Here is a 27070-nt window from a genome sequence, read left to right on the forward strand (position 1 = left end):
TCACACCTGCCTGCCTCTTGCAGTCTTCAGGCTGGCCCTAAATGAGTCTTGGTGGCAGGCGGGAAAATGCCATCCAGTTCTCCTTCTAAATAGCAGTGATTACTTAACCTGTAAGGAGGAGGCGTGGGACTGAAAACAGCCAACACTCCTGAAAGGGACTGGGGGGCCAGGTATGTTGTGAAAACATTCATTTTTCTAAATTAATTCTTCACCAGTAACACATAGTGAGGCAGTTTGATGCAGAGAAATAGCCTAAGCAGGCCACTAAGCAGCCAGGTAAGTCTGGGCTTGCCATGGTAACATTCCTGGCCTCAGTTTCCTAATCTGAGCAATGGGTATTAAAAAGAAACGCTACTCTCACAGGTAGATGTGCACCGGAAATGAGGTAAAGTGCATGAACAGCAGAGAAGCAGGAGAGCAAACCAGGGGCGAGTAGTGGTCTAGAGTCCAACTCCCTGGTTCAAATCCTAGTTCTGCCACTGATGGGCTGTGTGACCTTGGGTAAGTCACTAAACCTCTCTATGCCACGGTTTCCTCATCTGCCTAGAGGGGTGACAACCGTACCTACCTTAAGGGGCCAACACGAGAATTCAGTGAGTGCCCTTCCCACAGTGAGTGCTCAAAAAGACTGACCTGGAGCAGCAGGAATGCTGCTGAGTGCAGCTAACGCTGGGCACATGGGAGGGGCTCCCTAAACATTTCCTGATTGTGATTCTAGGCTATTATCCTTTATTAAGGCTGGTTTTCCTGGCACCTGCCACCAGCTACAGAGAATCACCATAGCACAGGCTGGGGTTGAGCATTTCAGGAAGAGCTACTGTAGAAGAGGTGCTGATTGAAGACCTTAATCTTCCAAATATGGTTTGGGGAAGTTAGAGAGTCTCTGCCGTAGCTTTCCCATCTTCCTGAATAAGTGCAAGTTGCTATGGTAGGTAGAAGAGTTGTCCCCTAAATGTCCACTCCATAATCCCTGGATCCTGTGAATATGTTTTGTTACCTGGCAAAGGGGGAAGGAATTAGGGTAACTGATAGAATTCAAGTTGTTAATCATCTGATTTCAAGGAGAGTATCCTGGATTATATAAGTCGGCCCAATATAATCACAAGGGTTCTTTAAATGGGGAAGAGTTAAGAGTCGATATCAGAGTTATGCGATATGAGAAAGACTATTGCTGGCTCTCAAGATGGCAGGGGACCATAAGCCAAGGAATTCAGGGCCCCTTACAAACTAAAAGCCCCTCATTTTAGCCAAGTGAGACCCACATCAGACTTCTGACCTCCTGAACTGTAAGATGTATATCTGTGTTGTTTGAAACCACTAAATTAGGAGTAATTTGTTATAGCAGCCATAGGAAATTAATACGGTCCCCAGTGTTTCCTTCCTGGCCTGTGAACCCCTAAGGAGCTGAGGAGCACACAGAGACTGCTCTTCCACCCACATTTGGAGCAGTATTATTGACACGTACTCACTCATCCTTTCGGCAGATACTTTCTGAGAACCTGCCACATGTCAGACCCGGCACTAGGTCCTCGGGACCCAGCAGTGAACAGGACAGACAGGCCCCCTGCTCTTGTGGAGCTCAGAGACAAGAGTGGACACTGACCTTGAACCGATATTTATAGGAGACGATCTTAGGAACCCTTTTATGGAGCCTACTACATGCATGGCACTGTGCCACATATTAACTCGTCTGATCCTCACAAGCCCTCATGAGGAAAGTACCGAGGCACAGGTTACCACCCCCATTTTACAGATGGGGGAACTGAGGCACAGAGCTGGATGGTGGTGGACCAGATTCGGAATCCAGGCACTTTTGTACACTCTGCTGAGTTGCATCTAAAATGACAGGGAACGGGGATCATCCCAGAGAAGACACAGGCATGACTGTGGCCCCCAAGATGTCCCTCTGGCCTAGAGAATGACAAGCCCCCATTTAGAGCAAGTGTCTGTGATTTGGAGCACGTGGGTGTGAAAGTGAATGCTAAATAGGTTCCCAGAGCCCTTGGCACTCCCCATGCAAAAATAAGCACCACCAGATCCCCAGGAGCTGGGGGCTGCACCTTTCTCCCGTCTTGGCAGAGACCCCACGCCTGAGCCCGAGCAGGGCAAGCCAGCCGGCAGTCAACAGGCCTCTATTGACTGTTCATTTTCTGCAAGCACAAGGCTGTCCATTTAAACGCTGATCCAATACGGCTGTCCGTTGGGTAAGCTCATCGAGAATTCCTAGGCTGATGCTCACTCAACAAGAGACAGGCACGACACACATGAGCTCATTTATCCCAGCCACAGCCTGCAATCCCAGACCCATTCATCCCAGAGCAATATTCCCCGAGGAGGGTGGGGGCAGGGAGATAGAAAGGCTTCCCACTGGGGGAGGGGGAGCCACGGCAACTGATGTGTGAGAGCAGGGAGGAGGGGGCTGCAGCATGTGGAGGCTGCCCTGGGAGCCTCACGGAGCGCCAGCAGCCTTCAATTTGCTCCCCCAACACGCTGCCCCTCTACCTCTTGGGACCTGAGCTCCCATATCCATAAAGTAAGGAACAATAATAGCACCTGCCACAGGAGTGGTGGGGGATAAATTGGGAGACTGGGATTGACACACACCACTATGTAGAAAATAGATAACTAAAAAGGACCTATTGTGTAGCGCAGGGAATTCTACTCAATACTCTGTAATGACCTATAGGGGAAAAGAATCTAAAAAAGGAGTGGATACATGTATATGTGTAACTGATTCACTCTGCTGTACAGCAGAAAAAAACACACTGTAAATCAAATATACTACAATAAAAATATGAAATAAAAATAAGAACATGTTTTGTGGATTCAAAAAAACATCTTACCTGCCTGAAGGGGTCAGGGAGGCTTAAGTAAGACAAATGTGAAGTGTTCTGCTGGGCGGCTGGCACCTAATGACCACAGACAGCATGAGCTATGTTTATGTCACGCAGAGTCTTATTTAATCCCTCATCATGGCTCAGAGAGAAGAGAACACCGGTACTGTCTCTATTTTACAGATGAGGACCCTAAGGTGCCCAGACGGGCTAGAACTTACCTGTGGACTCCTAGCAAGTCAAGAGCCCGGGCAGGATTCGCACCCAGGACTCAAGACTGGGTTCCTCCCATAGCTCTGCCTCTAGCTCAGATGCACTGTTTATACATGGTCTAGATTTGAACACCAGACCATGGTGTTCTCTGGTTTTAGCTCAAGGTCTTTGAAACAAAAAACTCTATAAGGGAGGCACTGCAATCACACCCATTTTACAGATAAAGAAACTCAGGCACAAAGAATCTGAGTGACGAGCTGGGTGGCAGTGGAGTCAGATGTGGAATCCCGCAGTCTCCTTGTCATCTATGAAGCTGTATGTAAACTGTATGCTCCCCTATCACACAGACCATGTACTAGGGAGGGCTCCTCACCACCATCGAAGCTCACTCTGAAGAGAAGCTTTCAGAGGCTGAGCCAAGTCAAATGTCAAACAGCGCTGTGTCTGGCAGAGCTCAGGACTGTTGTCGCCATGAGCAGCATTAGCAGCAGCAGCATCAAGGCAAATTCGATTCCTAACGTTTACTGAGCACCTTTTTATATCTTCATGCTCTTCCCCATGCACCCCTCGGCCCCTCAGACCTCAGCCCACCCGGACAGAGAGAGAAGGCACACAGTGTGCAGAAGGTAAAACCGGCCAAGCCCTGAGTCATCAGGGAGCAGACGCGGCTTTGCACTCAGCTCCGTCACCTCCCACGCCGGGCCCTTTTCCTGGCACCTCAAACCACTCATCCTCTGGCATTCGTGGGAGAGGCAAGAGGAAGCCCCTCTACACAGGGGACTGCCTCCTGATGGGGCCTTCAGTCCGTTTGCTCACACGGAGTCCTGAGGAGTCCCTCTGCGTGCTCCTTCACCGTGCGCTTGGTCTGGCCTTTCAGACTGTAACATGAACATCAGTGCACGTGCACAGCCCTGGGTACCGCGCTTGAGACGACCACACTGCAAAGCTCCAAGACATCCTTGGGGGAGGCAGGGGCCATGGCGCTGCCCATTAGGCATCCTGATGGCACACGTCAGGTCAGGGAGACTTGGAAGCAGCTCTTTCTGCCCAGTTTCCTTAAAAAGCACAGCGTCCTGACTCTCAAGGAGATCCTGCTGCTGGAAGGGCCACAAAGGGCCCGCTCAGGGTGGGCTGGCAAGAATGCATGCAATGTGTCTACTATCCAGCTCCAACTGGACTCTCCAGAGAACCCAGAGATGATCATACTCAGTCAGTCAGCTGTGAGCTTTGTACTGGGCACACAATCAATGTACAACCAAAAGGTATCATCTGTTCCTTTTGCCCCTTCCCTCACCAGGGAAGATGAGTAACTAAAAGAGGGGCTCTGAAGGCAGACCCCAATCCTGGTTTTGTCTCTCAGCTGGTGTGGACCTTGGGGAAAGCTGGGCTCCTGTGTCTCAGGTCCCTCAGGTGTAAAATGAGAGTCATGATAACAGCACCGACTTCACAGAAATCAAAGGACACCATCTGTATAAAATGCTTGGGGACTCCCTGGCAGTCCAGTGGTTAAGAATCTGTCTTCCAATGCAGGGAATGTAGGTTTGATCCCTGGTCGGGAAACTGAGATCCCACATGCCACAGGGCAACTAAGACTGACCTCCACCATTAGAGAGCCCGTGACTAAGACCTGACGCAGTCAAATAACTAAATATTCAAAACAGTAAAAAAAAATAAATAATGCTCACGCAGTGCCTTGTACAGAAGAAGCACTTAAAAAAATGGGAGCTCTCAGTGTGACTTTTCATCCTAACAACTCATTCCTGACCCCACTCAGCCCAATCTTCATTTACCCTCACACCCAAAAGATTCCCTGGTAGAGGGCATGGCAATCCACACCAATATTCTTGCCTGGAGAATCCCATGGACAGAAGAGCCTGGCAGGCTATAGTCCATTGGGTCGCAGAGTCGGACATGACTGAAGCGACTTAGCACGCACGCACCAATCAACACATTTCTAACATGACTCCGCCTTCCTAAACTACGTCTGATGTCCATCATTCTGTCCCTCTCATAAAGTTAACTCTTTGGGGTCAGAGAAAGCATCAGATGTACTACGCTGAAGTGTCAAGGAAGATTTTCCCGTCCATGCTGGCTTCTCATTTTTCCTTGTTGGAGAGAGACAGGGTAAACGGGTCAGAACCTGAGCCAAAGGTGAACTCAGAACCAAGCGATGTGAGGTTTTCATCAAGGTTCTGTGTCTTAGTTGTTTCCTTTCAAAGCTCTTTCCAAAAGCATCCTTCATCTTCAAAGAGTCTGGTTGGCAACTCGACTTTGCCCTTTGAAGTCCCTTTTACATTCACCCTTGAAGGCACTGCTTAAAAAATGACACTGCACAGGGCTGAGAAGAGAGTAAACTTCTCCCCTCCTACTTCGGCCTCCACCCCTCCCCCACAAATTTGGATTCAATTATAAACTGGCTGATGTTGTCCTTTGGTCCTTCCTAAGAATAATTGCAAAGTCAACACCAAGGGCATTAAAAAGAATGAGCCTGGCTGTTTATTCACGGAGGAAGGAAAGGGGGATAGTTTCTAATACTATTTTCTAGCCTCTTCTTGTGACATCTTCGTCAGAGGCTTCAGGATAAATGTGCCAGCAAACAGATCAAAACGCCAGGGTAATTCTGCAATGTCAACTTTCTTAGTTTTTTTTTTTTTTTTTAAAGTGTTTGTTATTTATTTGGATTCAAATGGTGTTTCAGCCGGGCAAGAAAATACTGTGACCTCCTACAAAAGCAAGCTCATCCATAAGCGAGTGAAAAAAATCAAATCCTCTGGAAAGTTCAGGCACCGTTTGACAAGGGAAACGTTTAGAAAGCATTTGTGGGGCATCTCAGGAAATGTATGCAGTGGACAAGCCCATCTTGGCATGAATATGATTTTACTGAACACGACACGGCTGCTCCAGGGAAGATGTGAGAACACAATCTCTGTCTGCTGCAAATATTTTATAATTGTGTCAGGTATTGAAATGGAAGTTTCCAATGAAGCACGAAGCTACATTATACATGAAACAGCTCACTACAACGCAGGTACTGGACTATAGGCAGACTGTACAAAGGAGACACCAAGAGCTGAGTGGCCTAACGCTTAACCCGGACCCACAATCCCACCCAGCCTGGCCCACATCCACAAGAACAGGTTGAGTTTTAGGAGATGGCAAAGAGGTTTTACAGTAGTTTATTAGACAGAGGTATTGAAGAGCCAAAATCCCACCTGCAAACACACCTCAGTTGAGAGGCTGGGAGGCTTTGCCCTTTGTCTTAAATTGAGGGAGGGGGCCTTTAAAATCACTGAAGAATTTAATATATGTGCCCCCGACCACACCATGTGAGAGGCCACATCTATCCGGCGTCAGAGGCTCAAATCTGTGACTTCCAAGCAGCTTTGACAACAAGTAAGAACATGTGCTGAACTGGAGATCAGCCAGCCCGCTCAGCTTCATTAGGGAAGGGTTGAATGTGTCTTCCTCAGGACCAGATACCCACCCCCACCAGCTCAAGGAGATCTCCAGCAAGGCTCATCCCTGGGCCGCCCACAGGGTAACTATGGAATTCTCAGTCCTGAGGAACAAAGTGGCAGCAACAAGCAGAAAAAGAGCCTTATTACGGAAAATGAAGGTGAGAAATCCTTGGGGACTGAGAAGTCTCCAAACAACCCACGAAAGAGAGAGCCTGCCGGGTCTAGAGGGAGCCAAGGCCGACTCAAGACTGTGTCACTCATGCAAGAACCTTCCTGCATCTTTTCCACTTCTCCTGCCCCTCCTCCACCCCCCACCACCACTTAAAAGCACAAGAAGAACCTGCTCCAACTGTAGGAGAGGCCTGCTGAATGGGGCGGGGGAGTGTGTGTGGAAGAGGGCTCGACTTTAAATGTGAAATTGAAAACCCTCTTTTCTGAGATAAAATCCACATGCCTTACAATTCGCCCATTTAAAGGGTCCTGTTCAATGGGTTTCAATAGTCACAGAGTTGGACATCCATCATCACAATTCATTTCAAGACATTTTCATTACTTGAAAAGAAACCCCGTTCTTCTCAGGCTCTCCGTAGCTATCACCTTCCAGGCCCTGGTCCCCTCAGCCCCGAGCAATCATTAATCTATGGTTTGTGTCTATGGATTTGCCTATGGAATCATATAGAATGTGGTTCTCTGTGACTGGCTTCTAAGTGAAAGAAGTATATGTGCTGACCTGATCCCCCAGGCCTGCAACTTTCTGGGCTCTTTCGGTGGGCCACTAGAGTCCTTCCCTCAAAGGGAAGTGGTCAGGACAAAAGGAGATGTCCCCAGTTAACCGCTTCGTGGCTCTGCCCTGAACTGGAAGAGAAACAAATCTCCCAGCATGCCCAGCGGCAGGGCTGTCAGGATTCGAGTAATGTCTGTCCATCCCTCTGATGAAAACCTCTGTGTCGGTCTCCTCCACTTGCTTGTCCCCAAGGGCACCTGGCACGAGCCAGGCACATATCAGAGGGTCGATAAGCATTCATTGCTGGCTGATGACAGACAGGAAGCAGAGAGGAGAGGGGGGCCGAGCCCACGGAGGGCCTCCGGCAGGTTTGTGGGCAGCTCACAGGTTCTCCACATGTGGATGGATGCAGGCTTGGGATGGCCAGGAGGCAGCGCCAGATGGCAGACCAACTCTGCTGCTCTCTGGTTACGTTTTATGCGTTTCTTTGTTTTTCAGTTTCTTTGTCACTGACATCTGCTGCTCTGTGTTGTTCTGGAGGCAAAATGTGAAACAGAAAATACTCGGGGGATACACGGTTTCTCCCCATCTCGGCTGCTCTGTTTGGATGTGCCATGTCTTTGGCTCAGGACCGCCACCCCCACTCCATCCTGGTGACCCCTTCTCTTTCCCTACGTTCATGACTCTTGTTATCTCCTTGCTGAAGGTGAAACTGACACAATCTTTGCAACTGATGTGCATCAGTGAACCCCGGGGAGACCTCAGGGGACCCCAACGCAGGTAACATGGGATTCCCCACACCAGAGCCTTCTGGACACGGTGAAGCTGCTTCTAAAGCCTGAGGGAGAGTGGATCCATCCGAGAACTCACAGGTGTCATTTCAAAGGGAGATCTTTCAATGGCAGAGAGGGTGGTTTTCTAGGGAGAGCCTGGCTAGCTCCTCAAGAATTCAGACTGGCATTACTCCATAAATTGAGAGAAACGGCCCCAAAGGACAGCATGGGGTCGTGTGGGCTGGGCGGGGCCACATGGGGGAACTGCAGCCTTGGGATATGGAGTGTGTGACAAGCGTCACCAGCCACTGTGCCCACATCCCCCTGCAGATCTTAGTTCTCCTCTCAGGATCCTGCCAGAGGATCCTCTTGTTACAACAGAAGCGTGGAGGGCCATGGCGCTGGTCCAACATCACCTAGAGAGAGTGGCACAGTGGGTCCTGATGCTCCTGCGGGGGCAGCCTGCGAGGCGGCCGTGCCCCTTCTCAGCCTGTCCCACTGCCTCATGAGCCCTGGGAAGCAGGCGTTACCCACCCCAGTTCCCAGGTGAGGGATCAGGCTCCACGCGATGGAGTAACCTGACCCAGGTCACTTAGCCAGTCAGGGGGAGTTCAAATGCAAGTCTGCCCATCTGCAAAGGCTGTGGACTCTCCTGGACCGAGTGCTGGTCAGGGGCAGCCTGGGCTCTGCAGGCACCCTTGCCTGGGTGCCCCTCTGAAAATGGCCTGGGAGTCTCCAAGGTGGAGGGGGTGGGACAAGCACAAAGTGGAAGGAGTAGGAACGTTCCTGTGTGGATGTAAGTGTGTGTGTGCACGCACATGCCTGTCCATAACTGTGTGTTGTTTCTGTGTCTGTGTATACACGAATGTTTGTATCTGTATCTGCCAACGTGCCATTGTATGCATGTGTGCTTGTATTTATAGATATGTTTGTATTACTGTGTGTCTGTGTGTTCCTGTCTGTGGGTACATACGTGTGTGTTTGTGCGTGTACGGAGTGTGGATGTGTCTGGGTACCCACGTGTATGTGTTGGTGTGTGCTTGTATGATGGTGGGTGTGTATCAGCGAGTGTGTAAACAAGCCCTCGCATGTCAGCAGACTTAGAAGACTACGTCGCTTCTGCCGTAGAAAGTTATTCATTTCTTTCAGCTAATATGAAACAAAGGAATCTTTTCTTAAAGTTCTACTTTGGGGCCCCAGAATGTAAACTTTATGTGACTAGGTTTACAGTCTCTGAGGGAAGAATGTGCCTTTTGAAGATCAAGTCTGAGAAAACTAAGAATTCACTGCTGTTTCAAACTTCTCTGACTACTCCACAGTGGAAAATAAAGTATGTCGTTGCATATATACGTACAGCATATATGTATGTACATGTACATATTTTTCTTAAAACAATACTTATCCTTACCATGTGTGATACACTCTGATGTTAAATTCTTTTCTATTTCATTTTTTCAAATGCCAACTAAACTGATGTCACAATTCACTAATGGGATATAACTTGCAGTTTGAAAAACACTATGCTATGCTATGCTAAGTCACTTCAGTCGTGTCCAACTGTGTGACCCCATAGATGGCAGCCCACCAGGCTTCCCTGTCCCTGGGATTCTCCAGGCAAGAACACTGGAGTGGGTTGCCATTTCCTTCTCCAATCATGAAAGTGAAAAGAGAAAGTGAAGTCGCTCAGTCATGTCCGACTCTTAGTGACCCCATGGACTGCAGCCTACCAGGCTCCTCCGCCCGTGGGATTTTCCAGGCAAGAGTACTGGAGTGGGGTGCCATTGCCTTCTCCGTGAAAAACACTGGTCTATAGCAACTCTTCCCCCAGCTCTGTATAAAGTGACTTCATCCATCCATTTACCAAGTACACATAAAGCAGTTACTATGTGCCAACTACTAGTCTAGGTTCTTGGGAAACAAGTTTCCTGTGCTCCTGGCACTTTCATTCTAAAGGAGAAAAACCACAAACCCCAAAACACTGAAGACAATTTTATGTGGTGACAAAATCTCTGAAGGTAATTCAGTGCTTGGTCAGGGAGGACTTCCTGGAGGAGGTGACCCAAATGATGAGAAGGAGCTGGCCATGCCAAGAGGCAGGGGAGAAGGGCTGGCCAGTATTTTCTCTGCAGTCTCTGCTATCAAAGTTTAGAAATGAACCTTGACTCAGATACTGGCCATGATTCTATCCATCTTTCTCTGGCCTCGCTCCCTTCTCTCCTTTCAGATACATGTTGCCCAAATACTTCACATCAAAATTTGGCAGCCCTACATGGGCACATATTCATTCTTTCCCTGGAACATTTGAAAATAACATTTGGTCTGATTAACTCTGTTATTAGGACAAACTCCTGGAAGACATAGTCAATCTCGTGGAGGGTAATTTGACTGGTCAATAAGTCTCAGAAATGAAGGGGCAGAGACCAGGCAATGGGGCTCAGAGACCACATGTAGGAAAGCTCAGGTCAAAAGTGCCAGAGATGGTGGGCAAGCTCCCCCCTCTCAAGGCCAGCACTGCTTCTCCAGGGCATCTGCGTGGCCAGCTCCCTCTCTGCCTTAGGTTCTTGCTTACATATCATCTATTCAGCAAGTCTCCCCTGCCCACACTAGTTAAACCGCAGCCCTTCCTCCTGACTTTCCTGACTTACCTATTAGACCTCTTTATCTGGTTATCCAACTCCCCATCTAGAACAGTAACTCCACAAGGACAGGGGTTTTTGTCACTGTCATTCCCAGCTGGTGCTCAACACATGGCTGTTGCATGAGTCAGTGAATAACGTTGCTATTTCCTGAGCACCTAGTAGGTGCTGGGCTCTGTACCAACATGGTCTCCAGTGCTCACAGAAATCCTGCCAGGTGCGTACTATGATTCCCACTTTAGAGATGGTAAGATAAAGGCTCAGAGAAGCGAAACAAACACAGTGAATAAGCGATGGATTGGGGGCTGAAATCTGGGTCTCCCTGACTCCAAACCCACAAGGCCTGACGCTTCTACCCACAAAACAGGAATGCTGCACACTAAGTGTAGTAAGTCAGAAACAGAAAACACCATATGATATCACTTACACATGGAATCTGAAATACTGTAAAAATGAAGATATCTGTGAAACAAAGACAGACTTACAGATGTAGAGAACAGATGTGTGGTTGCCAAGGGGGAAGTAGCTGGAGGAGGGAAGGACTGGGAGTTTGGGATTAACAGAGGCAAACTCTCATCTATAGGATGGACAGACACCGAGGTCCTACTGCATGGCACAGAGAACGCTAGTCAATATCTTGTGATAAACCGTAATGAAAAATAATATATATACATATAACTCAATACCTTGCTGTACAGCAGAAATTAATACAACACTGCAAATCAACTACACTTCAATAGAATTTTTTTAAAAATTAATTGTTGCATAAAGCAGATGCCCCAAACCAAGATCCATCCAAGAGCAAGCTCCGTGGGCACAGAGCGCTGCTCTTCATTTTGCCTAAAAAGGGGGTGTTGCTAACAGCACCAAAGATGCTTCTATGACAAACAACCAGATCACCCCCTCTGAGCAGGAGGGCAGTTTCACAGTGTAGTTTTATTCATAAGCAGTTTCCATGCATTTTGTTTTCCAACACACTGGGGCCCATGGAACACAAACAGGCAGAAACCATGCACTGAGTACCCCCTACTGGGTGCCCTGCAGTGAAAGCTAGGTGTGCAAAGCTGCCCCTAGGGGCGGTCCGAGGGGTCAAGGGGGCCCAGGGAGGGGACACAACAACCTCCCATTTCCCTTTGTACCTCAGGGACAAACAGCCGAGGTCAAATTAACCAGGGCAGACCTCTGAGGGCTGGGGTTCTGGGACACCTACAGAGTGGTTTTGCTTGGGGACAACAGCTGCTTCAAATTAGAAGCTACTCTGAACAGAGAGCAGATTCACGAGGCTTTTCTGCCCTGGAAAGAGACCAAGGGACTCGAGCCACAGTCTTGATCTTTGGACTCTTTAGGGCAAAAGCTTCTAGGGGAGGGGCCAAGAAAAGAAAGGCCAGAAGGGCCGACAGCTGAGGCAAAAGGTCCCAGCTCTCGAACCCTACCTGACCAGCAACAATTCCCAGAACCGGAAGTGTGCGAGATGAGGGGGGTCAGGCCCAGCACAAGGGGTCACCTCTGCAGGGAGAGCTGTCTCCATTCCGTCACCTGCTCCCTCTCCCCACAGCCTCGGCCACCCCACAAGCCTGCTCAGGGGTTCAGTCCCTGCCAGCACTCCTTAGCTTTGATGGGAGTCTTTGAGACATCAAAGACTTCCCTGATGTCTTTGAGCTGGAGCCAGGAAGTAAGGGTGAGGCCCTGGGGAAGACCCAAGCCAAGGTAGCTCCCCAGGCTGTTGGGGCAGTGCGGACAGGCACAAAATTTTGCCTCCAGAAGACACAGAAACGATGGGTTTCCAACTTTTCCCCAAACTGTTAAGTTCTCATAGTCTGTGCCAGGCAGGGTGTACACTGCTTTACTCTGGTCATCTCTATATTTTCAGTTCAACAAACGTTTGAGTTCCCATTTGGTGACAGGCCAATTGGGCCAGGCCCTGGACGTGTAGCCCAGTGACCAACCTGAGTGTCTGCTATGAATGAGGCCCTAAGGATCCATTATAAGAATGGAGCAGTAACTAACAGCTAATGAGCCAGGCACTGTCCTGAATGCTTTCCCCATGTTAGCTCATTAATCCTCACAGCATCACAAGTGATTCCTCAGCAGAGGCCTGAAGAAAGTGAGGAAGCTGACCAGGAGTATATCTGCGGAAGCAAGGCCGATCAGATGTGTGCCTGGCATGTTCAAAGAACCATAGTGAGCCTGCAGTGGGGTAGGGAACGCCAGGTACCCCAGGCTTTGGGGAGGACCCAGGCCTTCACAGGGAGGTGGAGACGTGAGTGCAAGGATGGCAGGATCCCACTTATACTCTAGAACAGCTCTGGCTGAAGCAGTTGAATGATCTCTGGTGGAAAAGGATGGAAGCTACGAGAGTCCAGGCGAGACTGGAGGAAAGAGACAGCGGTCGGGTGGGGTGGGGAAGAAGCCAATGCATTCCTGGACTATACTGAAGACAGAGCTGAGGGGAACTGCATACGGGTTGAACATGTGGCATGAAAATGGAAGTGTCCAGGTGGGCTCTGAGGATTCTGCCTGGAGCAGCTGGAAGGAGGGGGCTGCCACGACCTGAGGTGGGAGATGTGCGCTGAACAGCTTTCTGCAGTTTCTGGCATGTTAAACATGCAGTGTCCAATGAAGACATCCAAGAAGCAGATGGAAGAGAAGACTGAAGTCCAGGGGGCCCCTGTGTCAGCCAAATAATACTCTGAACAGGAACTGCCGGTGCTTCATTCAACAAAAACCCGATTGTGTGCCTACTATGAGCTGACACAGCTGCAGCAAATGTAGCCAGAAACAAAAAGTCTCGGCTCTGTGAAAGCCAGCAGGCATGGGAGGGCATGATGACAAGGGAAGACCTGGGAGAACCTGGAGATCAGAGACCCGGGATCAGCCCTGACCACCTGCCTGCTGAGCCCCCAGGCGCCCCGGGGCCCAGGCCCCTCCCTGGGGGCAGCACCCAGCAGTGCTAGTGCATGAGGAGGACCTGGACGCCAGGCTTGCATCCAACCTGAACGGAGTCCAATCTGCTGGAATCCATTATCGACTCTTGCTGACCCGCTGTCTGCTCCTGGAAACATGTCTAAACTGCATTGCCTGAGCCAACACCAGCTAAGACGAATAACAGGGGACCAGTTAATGTCTCCACCGTGCTTTCAGACACTGCTGGGGGCAGGGAGGGATCTGGGCAGGAGCTGAGGGAGCAGGGGAGAGAGAGGATCCACTGCAGCAGGCTGGAGGTCATTCATCCTGGGAAGAAAGGCTGCCTCAGCCCTTCTGAAGCTTCCTGACGGACCCTGAGGCATCACCTGGGCTCAGTCCTCCAACATCCATCCCAGAGGTCTGCATCTTTGTGGCCACGTTCAGAGCTCAGGTTTGGGGCCACCAGGGTTTCTGACCTCACTGGCTATGGTACTCTGGGCAAAGGACTCAACCTCTCTGTGTCATTTCCATTATCTCTATATTAGGGCTTCTGTGAACTCTTAAGAATTGCTGAGAGGATTCAATTAAATAGTAGAGCATGACCTAAAATGCTATCTGTCATGCAGTAAGCACTGCCTAATTGTTAGCATTTATTGTTTACCAAGCGCCTGGAATATGTTGGCATTAGATTGTCTTTGAAGTGGGCCATAGGTAACCTGTAAACAGCAAGGAGAAGGAGACGCTATTGTGACTTACCCAAGGTGGAGAAACTCTCTCCAAGGATCTCTGAAAACGGAAGAGAGAAGAATTTCTCAGGCTGCTTGTTGAATGAATAAAAGATGGACTTTCAGAATCCAAGGTGAGTGTGATGACCACGTGCTTGGAACAGCACGTGGATCTGTGAGTCCTGCCCGCTCTAGTCCAGCCTGGATATCAGGAGCAACTGCCTGCTGAGCCCACCCTGACCCCAACCCCAAGAGAGGTTGGCTCAGAGAAACAGTGGAGCCCAGGACTTGGGGAGGGAAACACAGGATGGTCTGTGGCCAGGGCCACTCTGTGTCCCTGCCATGCCCCAGCCCTGACGAGGACACCATAATCCATCTTCCCTGCCCAGTCCGAGCAGAACCAAACACGCTAACAGGACTTTGAGCAGACTAGGTTCCAGCTTCCTGTCTGATTTCCGGCTCCATCTCTGACTTTTTCCTAAAGTCGAACCTGGAGGGACCTCACCAGTCTCTCAAAATGGGGACTGTTTCTGATGCTGCACCTTTAGCCTCTCCTAGCCTCATGCATGACAAGGTGCTCCACCTACCCTGGCAGCCCAGCTTTAACCACCACCAGACCCCTGATACTAAAAGAACAGCCTACCCACAATGTGCCTGAGGGGTACACTTCACAGAAAGGGGGGCCTACTGGTTTTAACCTCAGTGATTTGTTTTTACCTGGTCTTCAATAATGTTGGGAAGGAAAGTGTCTTATTATAGGAAAAGAAAATTTTCAGACGCATCAGAAGAAATGACCCCATCACTTGAATGGAGAGACCTAGAGGTGGGAGAAAGAACAGTGGGCTTGTGGGCGGAGCCTTGAGTTTAGATTCAGCTCTGCCACTTGGTAGTAAGTCAACCTTGGGCTCAGCCTTTGAAACTCAGCTTTCTCATGTGTCAAATGGAACAATTATAAAGATGAAACGAGAGCATGTATGTAGCCAAAGTATAATCAGACTAGACTATGGCAGGCATTTAGCATTATTATTATTATTTTTGTTGTTGTTACATTTTTTGCCTGGCCAGCTCCTCTGACTTTTTCTTTGTGAATCTTATGGGTACTCACACCCTTGATCTTTTTGCTATGCTATTTTCCCCAAAAGCTACTGTAATGGGGGTAAAACTTTCTCTCAAATACTGGGCAATATCCCAATAATATCTGGTGTAGAGTGGGTAGGGAATATATGTTTTGAAAATATAATCAATACCATAATCATACATGGGCTTCCCTGGTGGCTCAGATGGTAAAAAATCCACTCACAATGCGGGAGACCTGGGTTTGATCTCTGGGTTGGGAAGATCCCCTAGAGGAGGGCATGGGAACCCACTCTAGTATTCTTGCCTAGAGAATTGCCACGGACAGAGGAGCCTGGGGTCACAAAGAGGCAGACACGACTGAGCGACTAAGCACAGCATAATCATATATAATATATATATATATAATATACATATGAATTGGGCTTCTCAGGTGGCACTAGTGGTAAAGAACTCACCTGCCAATGCAGGAGACCTAAGAGATGTGGATTCGATCATTAGGTTAGGAAGATCCCCCGGGGGAGGGCATGGCAAACCACTCCAGTATTCTTGCCTAAAAAGTCCCATGGACTGAGAAGCCTGGCGGGCTACAGTTCCACAGAGTGGCAAAGAGTCGGACACGACTGAAGCAACTTAGCACAGCACATATATATGAATTATGATATAATTATATACAATAATATATTACCAGGTCCCAGAAACCACGCTAATTGCTTTGCATACATTACGTTCATGTAACCCTCTCTATCTTACATGAATTAATTATTAGCATTTTTTCCCCACTTTACAGATGAGGAAAATGAGGCACTGAGGTAACTTGCCCAAAGTCATATAACTCTAATAGTAAGATGTGGGGGGGTGGAACTTGAACCCAGATGATCTGATTTTGGAAATGGTTCATTTGACCACCAGAGAGCCTCACAAATACATAATTTTCAAAGAAAATGTAGGAGGCAGAAAAAAACACTGATGTGTAACCTGATATTTCTAGAGTTGAGTCATAAATTATGAGTGAGGGGATAAAAATGAATAATAAATTCCAGAAGTTATGTGGGGACAGCTGTAAGAAAGATGGGCACTGCAGCAAGACTATTCTCGGTTCTAAGCGAAACCCAGAGGCGATCTGGGAAGGGCTGCAACGGAATATGAAATCATCGAGGGTTCCAGTGAGGCTCTGACCTTACCACTCGGTAAGCTGGGGACACCATTATCCCCTGCCCCCAGTGAGCAATACTTGCAGTTCCTGGAAGCAGAAGACTAAAATTCCTTCTCCAAATCACTGAAGAGATCTATCTGAAGGCAGAAAATGGGGGCTCTGGTTACTCTGCTTATTTTACAGATGAGAAATGGAGGCCCAGGGAAGTGAAACAGCTTGTCTGAGGTCCTAGGTAAGAGGAAGCCATGCGTTACCGATCAACTTCATTCATTCATTCATTCGTCTAACAGACACGTGATGAAATTTACTGTCTGAAATTTACGGATTCATTTTGATATTTGGTAAAACTAATACAATTATGTAAAGTTAAAAAAAAATTTAATTAAAAAAAAAATGAAATTTACCAGGAGGTAAGGACCATGGGGTCGCACAGAGTCGGACACGACTGAGCGACTTCACTTTCACTTTTCACTTTCATGTACTGGAGAAGGAAATGGCAACCCATTCCACTGTTCTTGCCTGGAGAATCTCAGGGATGGGAGAGCCTGGTGGGCTGCCGTCTATGGGGTCGCACAGAGTCGGACACAACTGAAGTGACTTAGCAGCAGCAGCAGCAAGGGCCATATTCCTAGTGACAATCCAGACCAGAGCCATCCCATAAAGATGCAATGCAGGCCACACTGGTACTTTAGAGTGTTCTAGCAGCCACATGAAAAGAGTAAAAAGAAATGGGTGATATCAATAACTTATCTCAAAAGATCCAAATAATACTGTTTTAATATGTCATCAATATTTAACAAATATTAATGATGTAGTCTCTTTTGTGAGGGTACCATCACTTCATGGGAAATAGATGGGGAAACAGTGGAAACAGTGTCAGACTTTATTTTGGGGTGCTCCAAAATCACTGCAGATGGTGACTGCAGCCATGAAATTAAAAGACGCTTACTCCTTGGAAGGAAAGTTATGACCAACCTAGACAACATATTCAAAAGCAGAGACATTACTTTGCCAACAAAGGTCCGTCTAGTCAAGGCTATGGTTTTCCCAATGGTCATGTATGGATGTGAGAGTTGGACTGTGAAGAAACCTGAGTGTGGAAGAATTGATGCTTTTGAACTGTGGTGTTGGAGAAGACTCTTGAGAGTCCCATGGACTGCAAGGAGATCCAACCAGTCCATTCTAAAGGAGATCAGTCCTGGGTGTTCTTTGGAAGGAATGATGCTAAAGTTGAAACTCCAGTACTTTGGCCACCTCATGTGAAGAGCTGACTCATTGGAAAAGACTCTGATGCTGGGAGGGATTGGGGGCAGGAGGAGAAGGGGATGACAGAGGATGAGATGGCTGGATGGCATCACCGACTCGATGGACATGAGTTTGAGTGAACGCCGGGAGTTGGTGATGGACAGGGAGGCCTGGCGTGCTGCAATTCATGGGGTCACAAAGAATCGGACACGACTGAGCAACTGAACTGAACTGACCGAAGTCTTTGAAATTCAGTGTGTATTTAACACTAATAGCACATCTCACGTTGAACTGACTACATTTCAAGGGCTCAATGGCCACATGTGACCAGTGGCTACCACATTGGAGAGCATAGATCTGGAACCACAGTTTTCCATCTCACTGTGTATTGGAATCATGTGCAGAATTTGTTAAAAATACTGATTTCCAGGTCCTACTCAGAGATTCAGTTCAGTAGATCTGGAGTGAGGCCTGGGACTCTAGTTTAACCAGTATTCCAGGGATTCTGATGTAGCTCATCATTATGGAACCACTGAGCTCCTAAAATACAGCCTAATAAATATCAACCAGAGAGCCAGTAAGGCCCTTTCTCAAATTCCTATGGACTAAGAAAAGTTTTAGATTTTCCCTGGTGGCTCAGACAGTAAAGTGTCTGTCTACAATGCGGGAGACCCAAATTCAATCCCTGGTTTGGGAAGATTCCCCTGGAGAAGGAAATGGCAATCCACTCCAGTACTGTTGCCTGGAAAATCCCATGGACAGAGGAGTCTGGTAGGCTACAGTCCATGGGGTCACAATCTGCATTAAAGACAACATCTGATAACATTCAGTTGAATTACTTTGAAAAAGAGTTTTCAAGTAGAGAGTGCTTGCTTTAGATAAGATTTCCTCATTAAAAATAGAGTCATTGGCACACTTTACGGTTAAACTCTTTAAGAACTAATCAATTATCTTAAGATTAAACAAACAAACCTCCTGACATGCCTCCAGCACTAATTTGCTCAACAGAAAACTTCCTTAACAATGGACAGTTGGGTGGCAGTGATACCTATGCTGAACTGGTAAAGTCAGCGATGAAGGCATTGGGAGATATTCATTAAAAGCTTTAATTAAGCACCTTAATTAAATTAATTAATTAAAGGGGTGCCAGACACACCCCTCCGCCCTGAGGTTACAGAGGTGAATGAGGGTGGGTCATGCTCTTGAAGAGTTTGCACAGTTGCTGCAAGATGGGTAACAATGTGCAAAGCCCTGTGGGAACACAGGAAGGAAAAACTCAGGTCTGCCTTGGAGCATGGGAGAAGCCCCTCTGATAGGAACCGAGCTGACCCTCCAGCCTCTACTAAGTGTTTAATAGGGAGACCGGGAACTTTGGCAGAGAGAGTGAGGACCGTGTTTTGAATGTTTGGAGAACTGTGGGCAAGGAGTTTGGATGGCTGGGGTGGAGAAGGCAGAGAGCTTGCTTAAGGGGCATGTGGATTCAGTCCAGCAGGTCACAGGGGCCACAGCTGTAGTTACACAAATGCACGTAGCACAGCTTTGGTCAATGATGGATGGATAAATTGGTTGATAAATGGTTATATGAAATGAATGGAAGTCTTAAAGTGGGGGAGGGGAAACTGAAGCCACGAAGCCAGTAAGGTTGAGGGTCAGCTGGTGAGAGGCAGGTAATGAGACTTGGCCCAAGTGCTGACAGCAGATGGGAGATGAAGCACAGATGGTTTTCAAATGACCCAGAGGAAGAAAGTCAAGACTTGGTGAAATTGCTGTAGGGAGTCACCCTTCACTTGGCTAAGGCCAGTAAACAATGTTGTGCTAAAGGCTGAAAAGTTCCAGGAAAAAGGGAAGAGGCTCATGAAGCCAGGATCTCTTAAGAGCCTGTGGAAGGAGGATGCCGAATCTTGGGATTTACAAGGTATTCCTTTTTGTGGGCTGATGACATTTCTGTACCAGCTCCTCATTTTCCCCTTAGTTTACAATTTTTTCAATAGAGAGGTCATAAGAAGTACAAAACATCTGCCAAATCAAGTGGCTGGGAGGATACAGGGAAATAGAAGCCCTCTCCCACTGCTGGTGGGTGCCTTGACACACAGATTGTAGAGAAACTCTTGTACCTGGAGGTGGATATGCACCAGAATGTTCAAATCAGCGCTGTTTCTAATGACGCAAAGTTGGAAGCAACCTATGTTTCCATCTATAGAGAGATGGATAAATAAAATGTTGTATGGTCATATGAAGGAAGACAATATAGCAATTAAACCAAGAGATCCATGGGGCTGACCCTCAAAACACAAGGTGGAGTGGAACAGGCAAATTGAAGAAAAACATATTCAGGATGATGGCATCTAATATGAATTGTGGACACACACACCTGAACTATATAATATATATGACTACACACAGTGGAAGTTAAAGTGTAAAAACATAGACTGAGATTTGTAGTAAATTCATAATACAAGGTTGAGAGGAGAGGGACAAAGAAGAGATTCAAAAGGGATTTCTATGTTGGTGACAATTTATTTCGATTATATGGCAGACCTATAAAAGAACTGAAGCAAAGATGCCAAGATGTTATATTCGTTAATGTGGGATGGTGAATGAAAGAGTGTTTATTATCAATGTATCATTTGCCATGTTTCCCTTTGGGCTCCCCAGGTGGCTTAGTGGTGAAGAATCTGCCTGCCAATGCAGGAGAGGCAAGAGACACTGGTTTGATCCCTGGGTTGGGAAGATCCCCTGGAGAATGAAATGGTAACACACTCCAATATTCTTGCCTGGAGAATCCCATGGACAGAGGAGCCTGGCAGATGACAGACAGTCCAGGGGGTCACAAAGAGTCAGACATGACTTAGCAACCTAGTATGCACATGCAGACTTCCCTTTATCTCCAAAAATTTCCGAAATTGAGAAAGGAAGGGAGGAAGTGGGGAGGAGGAGGGGGGGAGGTGGGGAGGAAGGGAGGGGTAAGGAGGGGAGGGGAAGGAGGTGGGAGGAGAAAGAAAAAGAAATGGAGTGGGTGGGAACAAAGCAGAAGGCTTAGAAACTGTTCACCAAGCCCCCTACCAACTGAGGGCTTCACACAGCAAAGGGGGTGCAGATGGTGACTTAACATACCTAGAGGTCCCCCTGGGGTCTAACACCATATTCGGTACACTCAGGATGACTGCTCTGGTGAGGGCAAAATAAACTCCTTTCCTGTGCATCCGCTTCTCAGCCCAGCAGTGCCGCCAAATGGGGGTGGGGGTCACAGCGTTCATTTACACAAGGTCCTCTATCCATGTTCACCTCCACCAGCGTTACTCCTCCCAGGCTGTCCCACTGTTCCCGGCACTCTAGAACATGACTGCACAGCCATCTCACATCCACGTCACGCCTGTAGGTGGCAAGGACCGGACATGCCCAAGAAAGAAGTGTGACAGGGCACATGAGGGCTGCTTCTACACAAGGATGCCTCCCGCACTTCTGGCCAAACACTCTGGGACGCAGAATTTTCAAAATGATTTAACAGTAAGTTAAAGCACAGGGAGGGTAGAACTGAGTGCAAGGAAGCATTCTTATCACTAGTTAAGACAAGATAGAAGTATCTGCATGGAGCTCCCTCCTTGTTGCCAGGAACAGTGCCTCCGTGTCTTTATGTGTCCAGGGCTTTGCAGAGTGGGTGTTAAAGAAATGCTTGCTCATGAAGTAGAACTGCATGACCTCCCCTCTGCCACACACACACATGTTTTTGAGGACTATGTTTCTGTTTGCAAGTTTTCTCTCTCTAAATGGGGCAATGTCAACTAATGATTAAGGATGTTTGATTCTGGAACCAAACTGCCTAAGTTTTTGGAACAGACATGAAACCTTTCTATGATCAGTACCTTCACCTCATAGCATCTTCAAGAGCCAAGCTCTCAGCACAGAAGCTGGCACACAGGAAGTACTCATTAACCGCCAAGAATGGTCACTAGTTGGTCCTCATGGCAAACCAAGTAAACGGGCTATACTATGTCCATTTACAGATGGGCAAAGATGAGGTTCACAGAGGTCCTGTGACGTGCTCAAGTCACACAATTTACTGGTAAATGACAATGCCAGGATTTGAAGGCAATTCATCTATCTCTAAAGAACTCCCCAGGCCCCTAGCTGCTGCAACATCCCAAGAGCTGATTCACGGACCAATAACTTCCAGACTCTTCTCTGGCCAGCAAAAGGTCTGGAGGGAGCTCTCTACACCAGTGGAAACTCCCAACTTCTGCAGTGTCGGGGCCGGGAATCTGACTTAGGTTTGAGGAACTCTCATTCCCACATCAAAGCTGAGAACTGAAAGTCAGTCACTCTGACTAAGCACACAGGGAGGGCAGAAAGTTCTGAGGCAAAAGGAAGCTACCAATGGGCTTTAATCACTCTCCACTCACCCCCAGGACTCATGCCAGAGATGAAGGCTTTGGTGACATCTTGGTTTTTTTTTTATCCCGGGAGTTCAAAGAACCTCACACCCATTCCGTCACATTCAGGCTTCATTTTACTGAAGTAAACACGATCCCAGGTAGAATCCTGGCTGGAGACCCAGGGGAAGGCACATCCTACGTCACACTCATTCTTTCCACCAGGGTGGTGGTGGAACAAGGGCTTGTGTGCCTGACCACGGGTCTGGGTTTTGCACAGAAATGACCACCAAAAATACGTGGTAAAGAAACTGTGAAGGCTGTCCTGGCTGCCAGGTATAGCTCTGACCTCTCAGAGCCTGGTGCAGTGCCTGGCACAGAATAAGTGTGTGGTGGATGTTGAACAAGAGGAAAGGGGACATAACCAGTGGATGCTCACTGGGTCATCCAGCAGCCCCAGGAAGTGGCAGGGGGGTGGGGGGTGTCATCTGCATCTTACAAGTTGAGGAAGCCAAGATTCCGGGAGGTTTCAAGGCGTGTGGGAGCCCTCCAGCTGGTGGGCGGCAGAGATGATTTTGAACTCAGGGCTGCCGGGTCTCTGGGTTTTGAACCGTGTCATGTACCTGACTCTACACCATCGTCTATGTAATACTTGGCAAAGCTTCTTGACGAATAGATACGCCAGTTAAACCTGGGCAAGACGGTAAATGTGGCATAACCACCCAGGGACAAATCCAATCAGTTGCCCCGTTTGCGGTCCTGGGGCTAAGAGTGATTCTTATACTTTAAATGATTACATTGACACAGTTATATAGGTTTCCACACAACAGCCTCAATTTTGCCTCTTGGTCCACAAAACCTACAACACTTACTATCTAGCCCTAAGAAAATGTTTGCAGACCCCTGATATAAACCATACCTTATTTGACTTGAGGTTCCAGAGGGGAAGGATGTGCCTGAGGCCAGAGATGTCCCCTCTAGACCCAAGCCTTGGTGTCCCTCCAAGGTCAGCTCTCGCCACAACACACTCGGCTCTGCCTGCCTAACTCCTACTCATCCAAGAGTGTCAACTTAGCTGTCCCTTCCTCCAGGAAGCCCTCCCTGATTCCCAGAGACCAAATCAGGGGCCCTTCTTTGTGCTGCTGTTTCTCCCAGCCACTGTGGCCTCCACATGCTGGTACATGAAACACTGTGTTAATGCTGCCACTTACTCATCTCCCATCCCCTGAGCAGCCAGCTCTACAAAGGCAGGTGCCATTCTGTCAGGGGCGAGAAACAATTTAGTGACCAGACATCCTGGTGTGACCAGGATGCTTCAGCTCAGGCCTAGTGATCTGAGAAAGTATTAACGATGGCCCCCTTCGTCCTCAAAAGGACTTCCCTGGTGGCTCAGTGGTTAAAAAAAAAAATCCTCCTGCCAAACAGGAGATGAGGGTTTGATCCCTGGGTTGGGAAGATCCCTTAGAGAAGGACATGGCAACCCATTCCAGTATACTTGCCTGGAAAATGCCATGGACAGAAGGAGCTTGGCGGGCTAAAGTCCAAGGGGTCGGAAAGAGGCAGAAATGACTTAGTGACTAAACAACAACAACTTCATTCTCAAAAGCATCCCCGGACGTGTAAGATGCTATTCAGTACATATTACCATCCTATGTCTGAACAGCAGCTTAAGTGTACAGCTCTGACTTAGTCCTTCCATTTTCTAGCAGTGTGACAATAGATAAATGACTTGACTTCTGTGTCTCAATTTCCTCCTCTGTAAAATGTAAATAATAATAGTGTTAATATCACAGGATGGTTGTGAGGATTCAAAGAGTTAACATACATAAACACTTAGAATGCTACTCGACAAACTGAAGGGGCTACGTAAGATGCTGGATCCCTGACGCTTATTACAATGTCGTGCTCTGTTAGATTGGCACACACTGCCTGGATGAATGATGCCTGACCTCAGGGGTGGGCAGAGCCAATTCCAAAGTCCAGCTTCACACAGCTGGTTAGGGAGCATTCAGGCCAACAGCTTCATCCTCTGGCTTCCCACTCTAAGGACCAAGGAGGGTGGAACTCCCTGGGTCATTCCTGGTCCCCTCTTTCCTTTTTAGATATAGGTATTGCTTTTGGTTTGATTAAAATCCTCCTAGACTATTTTCTGTACATTATATGCCTCTATTATAAATGCATCCACAGAAAATATATGGCAATTGTCTTAGGATATATGGTATTAGATTGAAAGTATTTTTTAGCTTTTCTCCTTCAACAGTAGACGATGACTTTATTTTATTAGACTTAGATCTACCTTTGTTCTTCCTAATTAGAACATCGTAGTTCATAGTTTGATGAACACAGTTTATTTGACTCTCTGAACAATCCCCTATTATAAACAGTGCCACAATGAATATCTTTGTGGGAGCTCTCTACGCTCGGGGAAATTTTCTAAGATATTCCTCTCTCTTTGAAAGCAGGCCGTTTCACACTGTTTGCTCCATGACGGCCAGAAGACGACCTCGGATGCTGGTTTTAATGCTTCCATTTTTCACAAGTCAGAAGTCAACTTTTATTCTTACCCAAGAGGAAACAATAGTGAAGATAACTTATTTTAAAAGTAACAATAGTTTTAGCTAACTGAAAACTACAAATGAGTTAATTCAACCCTCAGAATGAACAAAAGCTGTGACTAGAAAGGAATGTCTCAATTTTCAAGGACCCCCATACATAGTCTCCCCATGCCAAGTCCCCTTGAATAGAAAGCTATTAACTGAGTCTCACCTTATTTATAGGCACCATGTTATTTTAATGAAAACTAAATCTTGCTCGTTCTTGCTCTTTCTTTCCAAACCTTTCTCTGCTCAGTCGAGTTCCTATGACTACATGGGAATCATTTATATTTAAATCTTCACCCAGAGTCCCAAGAGTATGAGCCCACCTGAAGGGAGATAATCGCTCTTAGACAAAAAGACTCTTGAGAACTTCCAGCAGTCTCATTAGCTTCCCACATGTAATCAACCTAGTTGTGGCCTAATTTGTGATTTCTACACATTGGTATTAAATCAAAAATCTATGGTAAATAGATATTACCCAATATAAAATAGATAACCAATGGGAATTTGCTGTATGACTCAGGGAACTCAAACCGGGGCTCTGTAACAACCTGGAGGGGTGGGATGGGGATGGCTGAACCATGTTGATGTTTGGCAGAAAACAACACAATTCTGTAAAGCAATTACGCTTCAATTAAAAAATTTAGAAACAACAACAAAAAAACCAATATATGGTAGAATTTTACGCAAGTGGTATGGATGAGGGGTGGGAGGGGGTAGTAAAGAGAGGTGGAAAGGGATCTTCTTGTGACATGGGGCCAGCAAAGCCTGTGCAGGCGGCAGAGCTGGGGGCAGGGACACAAGCGGACACAGATGGTGCCTGTTCTGGCCTGTGTCTTCCCCGTGATGGTCTTCCTGGGGCTTTCCCTCCCTGCAGGGCGGCCCCAACCTCTCCCTCATGTTAAAGGCCAGGTGCCTCTCCTGCCCACTCCAGCCTTGGGATCAAGTCTTGGGTGCTGATGTAAGACAGCACTTATCACAGAGCCAAGTACAGAGAAGCATTATATAAATATAGTTACTATTATTCATCATATAATTATAGCAAGTGCTCTAGAAAAGGTTGTTAAATGACTCATGAACGGACTGGGCGCACTTAGCTTCCTGGATGGTGGGGGGCGAGTCCTGCCCCAATCTTAACCAGAACACAACAGACAAATGAGGCTCTTTAAGGCACTCACTGGCCCCACCCTTGGAAGCGGACGAAGCTTCCAATGTGGTTTGAGCAGAAGGAAGCGTGTTTGCTGTAGGAAGCAACCGCTGATTGATGGTCCCAAGGCAGCAGGTTGGGAAGGAAGGAAGTTTGGCTGAGGCCAAATCATGGACCAGGACGAGAGCTCCAGGAATTTCTCTGAAACACTTTTCTAACAGCACATGTTTCATCCACAGTTAAAACCCAGCAGGATGAGTCACCTGAAGGCTTGCATCTCATTTGCAAAGTGGAAGGATGGGAGGCACTGGTCTCTAAGGTCCTTCTCTGCTGTGACAGCCTTAGAGCACACACGGGGTCCCCAGTTTACAGACACAGAGTAACCGCATGCCTTTGTGTTTTCTGAGAATTTAAGGCCCATCAGATGCTGTGCTGGGAAGTGATGCACAGAAAACATGACCACACTGTTGCCAAATTTATGTGTGAACTCCTACCCCTCCACACACTGGCTGCAGGCAGGAAATACAGAACGATAACCCCCCACCCTCCCGCATTAAACAAGAGGAAATGTGATTGTCATGTGATGATTCGTGGCTTGTGGACCAGAAGACTGAATCTAGGTCATTTCTCAATCTAAAACCTAAAGTTACGAAAGAAAATTTTCCTGGGTGCTATCTGGAATATGACAGTTCTGGGTAGAAAAGTTCATCTCCTTGGAAAAAAAAAATTTGAGTGAAATTGATTTTGGCCTCCATTCTCCCATCTTACCTCATAACATCTGTCTACTTCTAGAAGTTTCTAAAGACCACCCTAGGATCCAGTCCTTGCCCCTGCTTTCCAGCTGTGACTGTGGGTGAGTCTGTAAGCTCTTTGGCCTCGGCTTCATGTAAAATGGAGATCTCAGAGCATCTACTTAATAGGGTGGTGGGAGGGTGAAATGACATAATCCAAGTAAAGCACCTGGTATACAGTAAGTGCCCAGGAAATACAAGTCATTATTGTAAGTCATGATTACTGCTGTGCTGGCCAGGATTTATACACTTTTACTTAGTACCTCTAATGTGCAAGGTGCTTTTGAGAATTCAGTCAACAACCATCGGAATGAACACTCAAGTGAGAAGATAACAAGTCATAAAGCACTCGGTACAAAAATGATGACCCAGAAGTGATGACGACTGGCCTGGGCCCTGCTGGCTTCCCAGTGCAGGCAACCC

General features: G+C 47.5%; 1 protein-coding gene across 4 annotated transcripts in view; it reads right to left on the reverse strand.

The window, feature by feature from the left end:
• The window catches only part of CHST11 (carbohydrate sulfotransferase 11), a 269418-nt gene that overhangs the window by 46653 nt on the left and 195695 nt on the right, over window positions 1-27070 (reverse strand). For 2 of the 4 annotated variants that reach the window (XM_070370238.1, XM_070370237.1), the window contains exon 3: window positions 14299-14328. The exons of the other annotated variants lie outside the window; for them this stretch is intronic. In XM_070370238.1, the coding sequence (XP_070226339.1) occupies window positions 14299-14328 (30 nt within the window). The remainder of the gene's footprint in view (window positions 1-14298; window positions 14329-27070) is intronic. 4 annotated transcript variants of the gene reach the window in all.

The sequence above is a fragment of the Bos mutus genome, chromosome 5, assembly GCF_027580195.1.
Source record: "Bos mutus isolate GX-2022 chromosome 5, NWIPB_WYAK_1.1, whole genome shotgun sequence".
NCBI lineage: Eukaryota > Metazoa > Chordata > Mammalia > Artiodactyla > Bovidae > Bos > Bos mutus.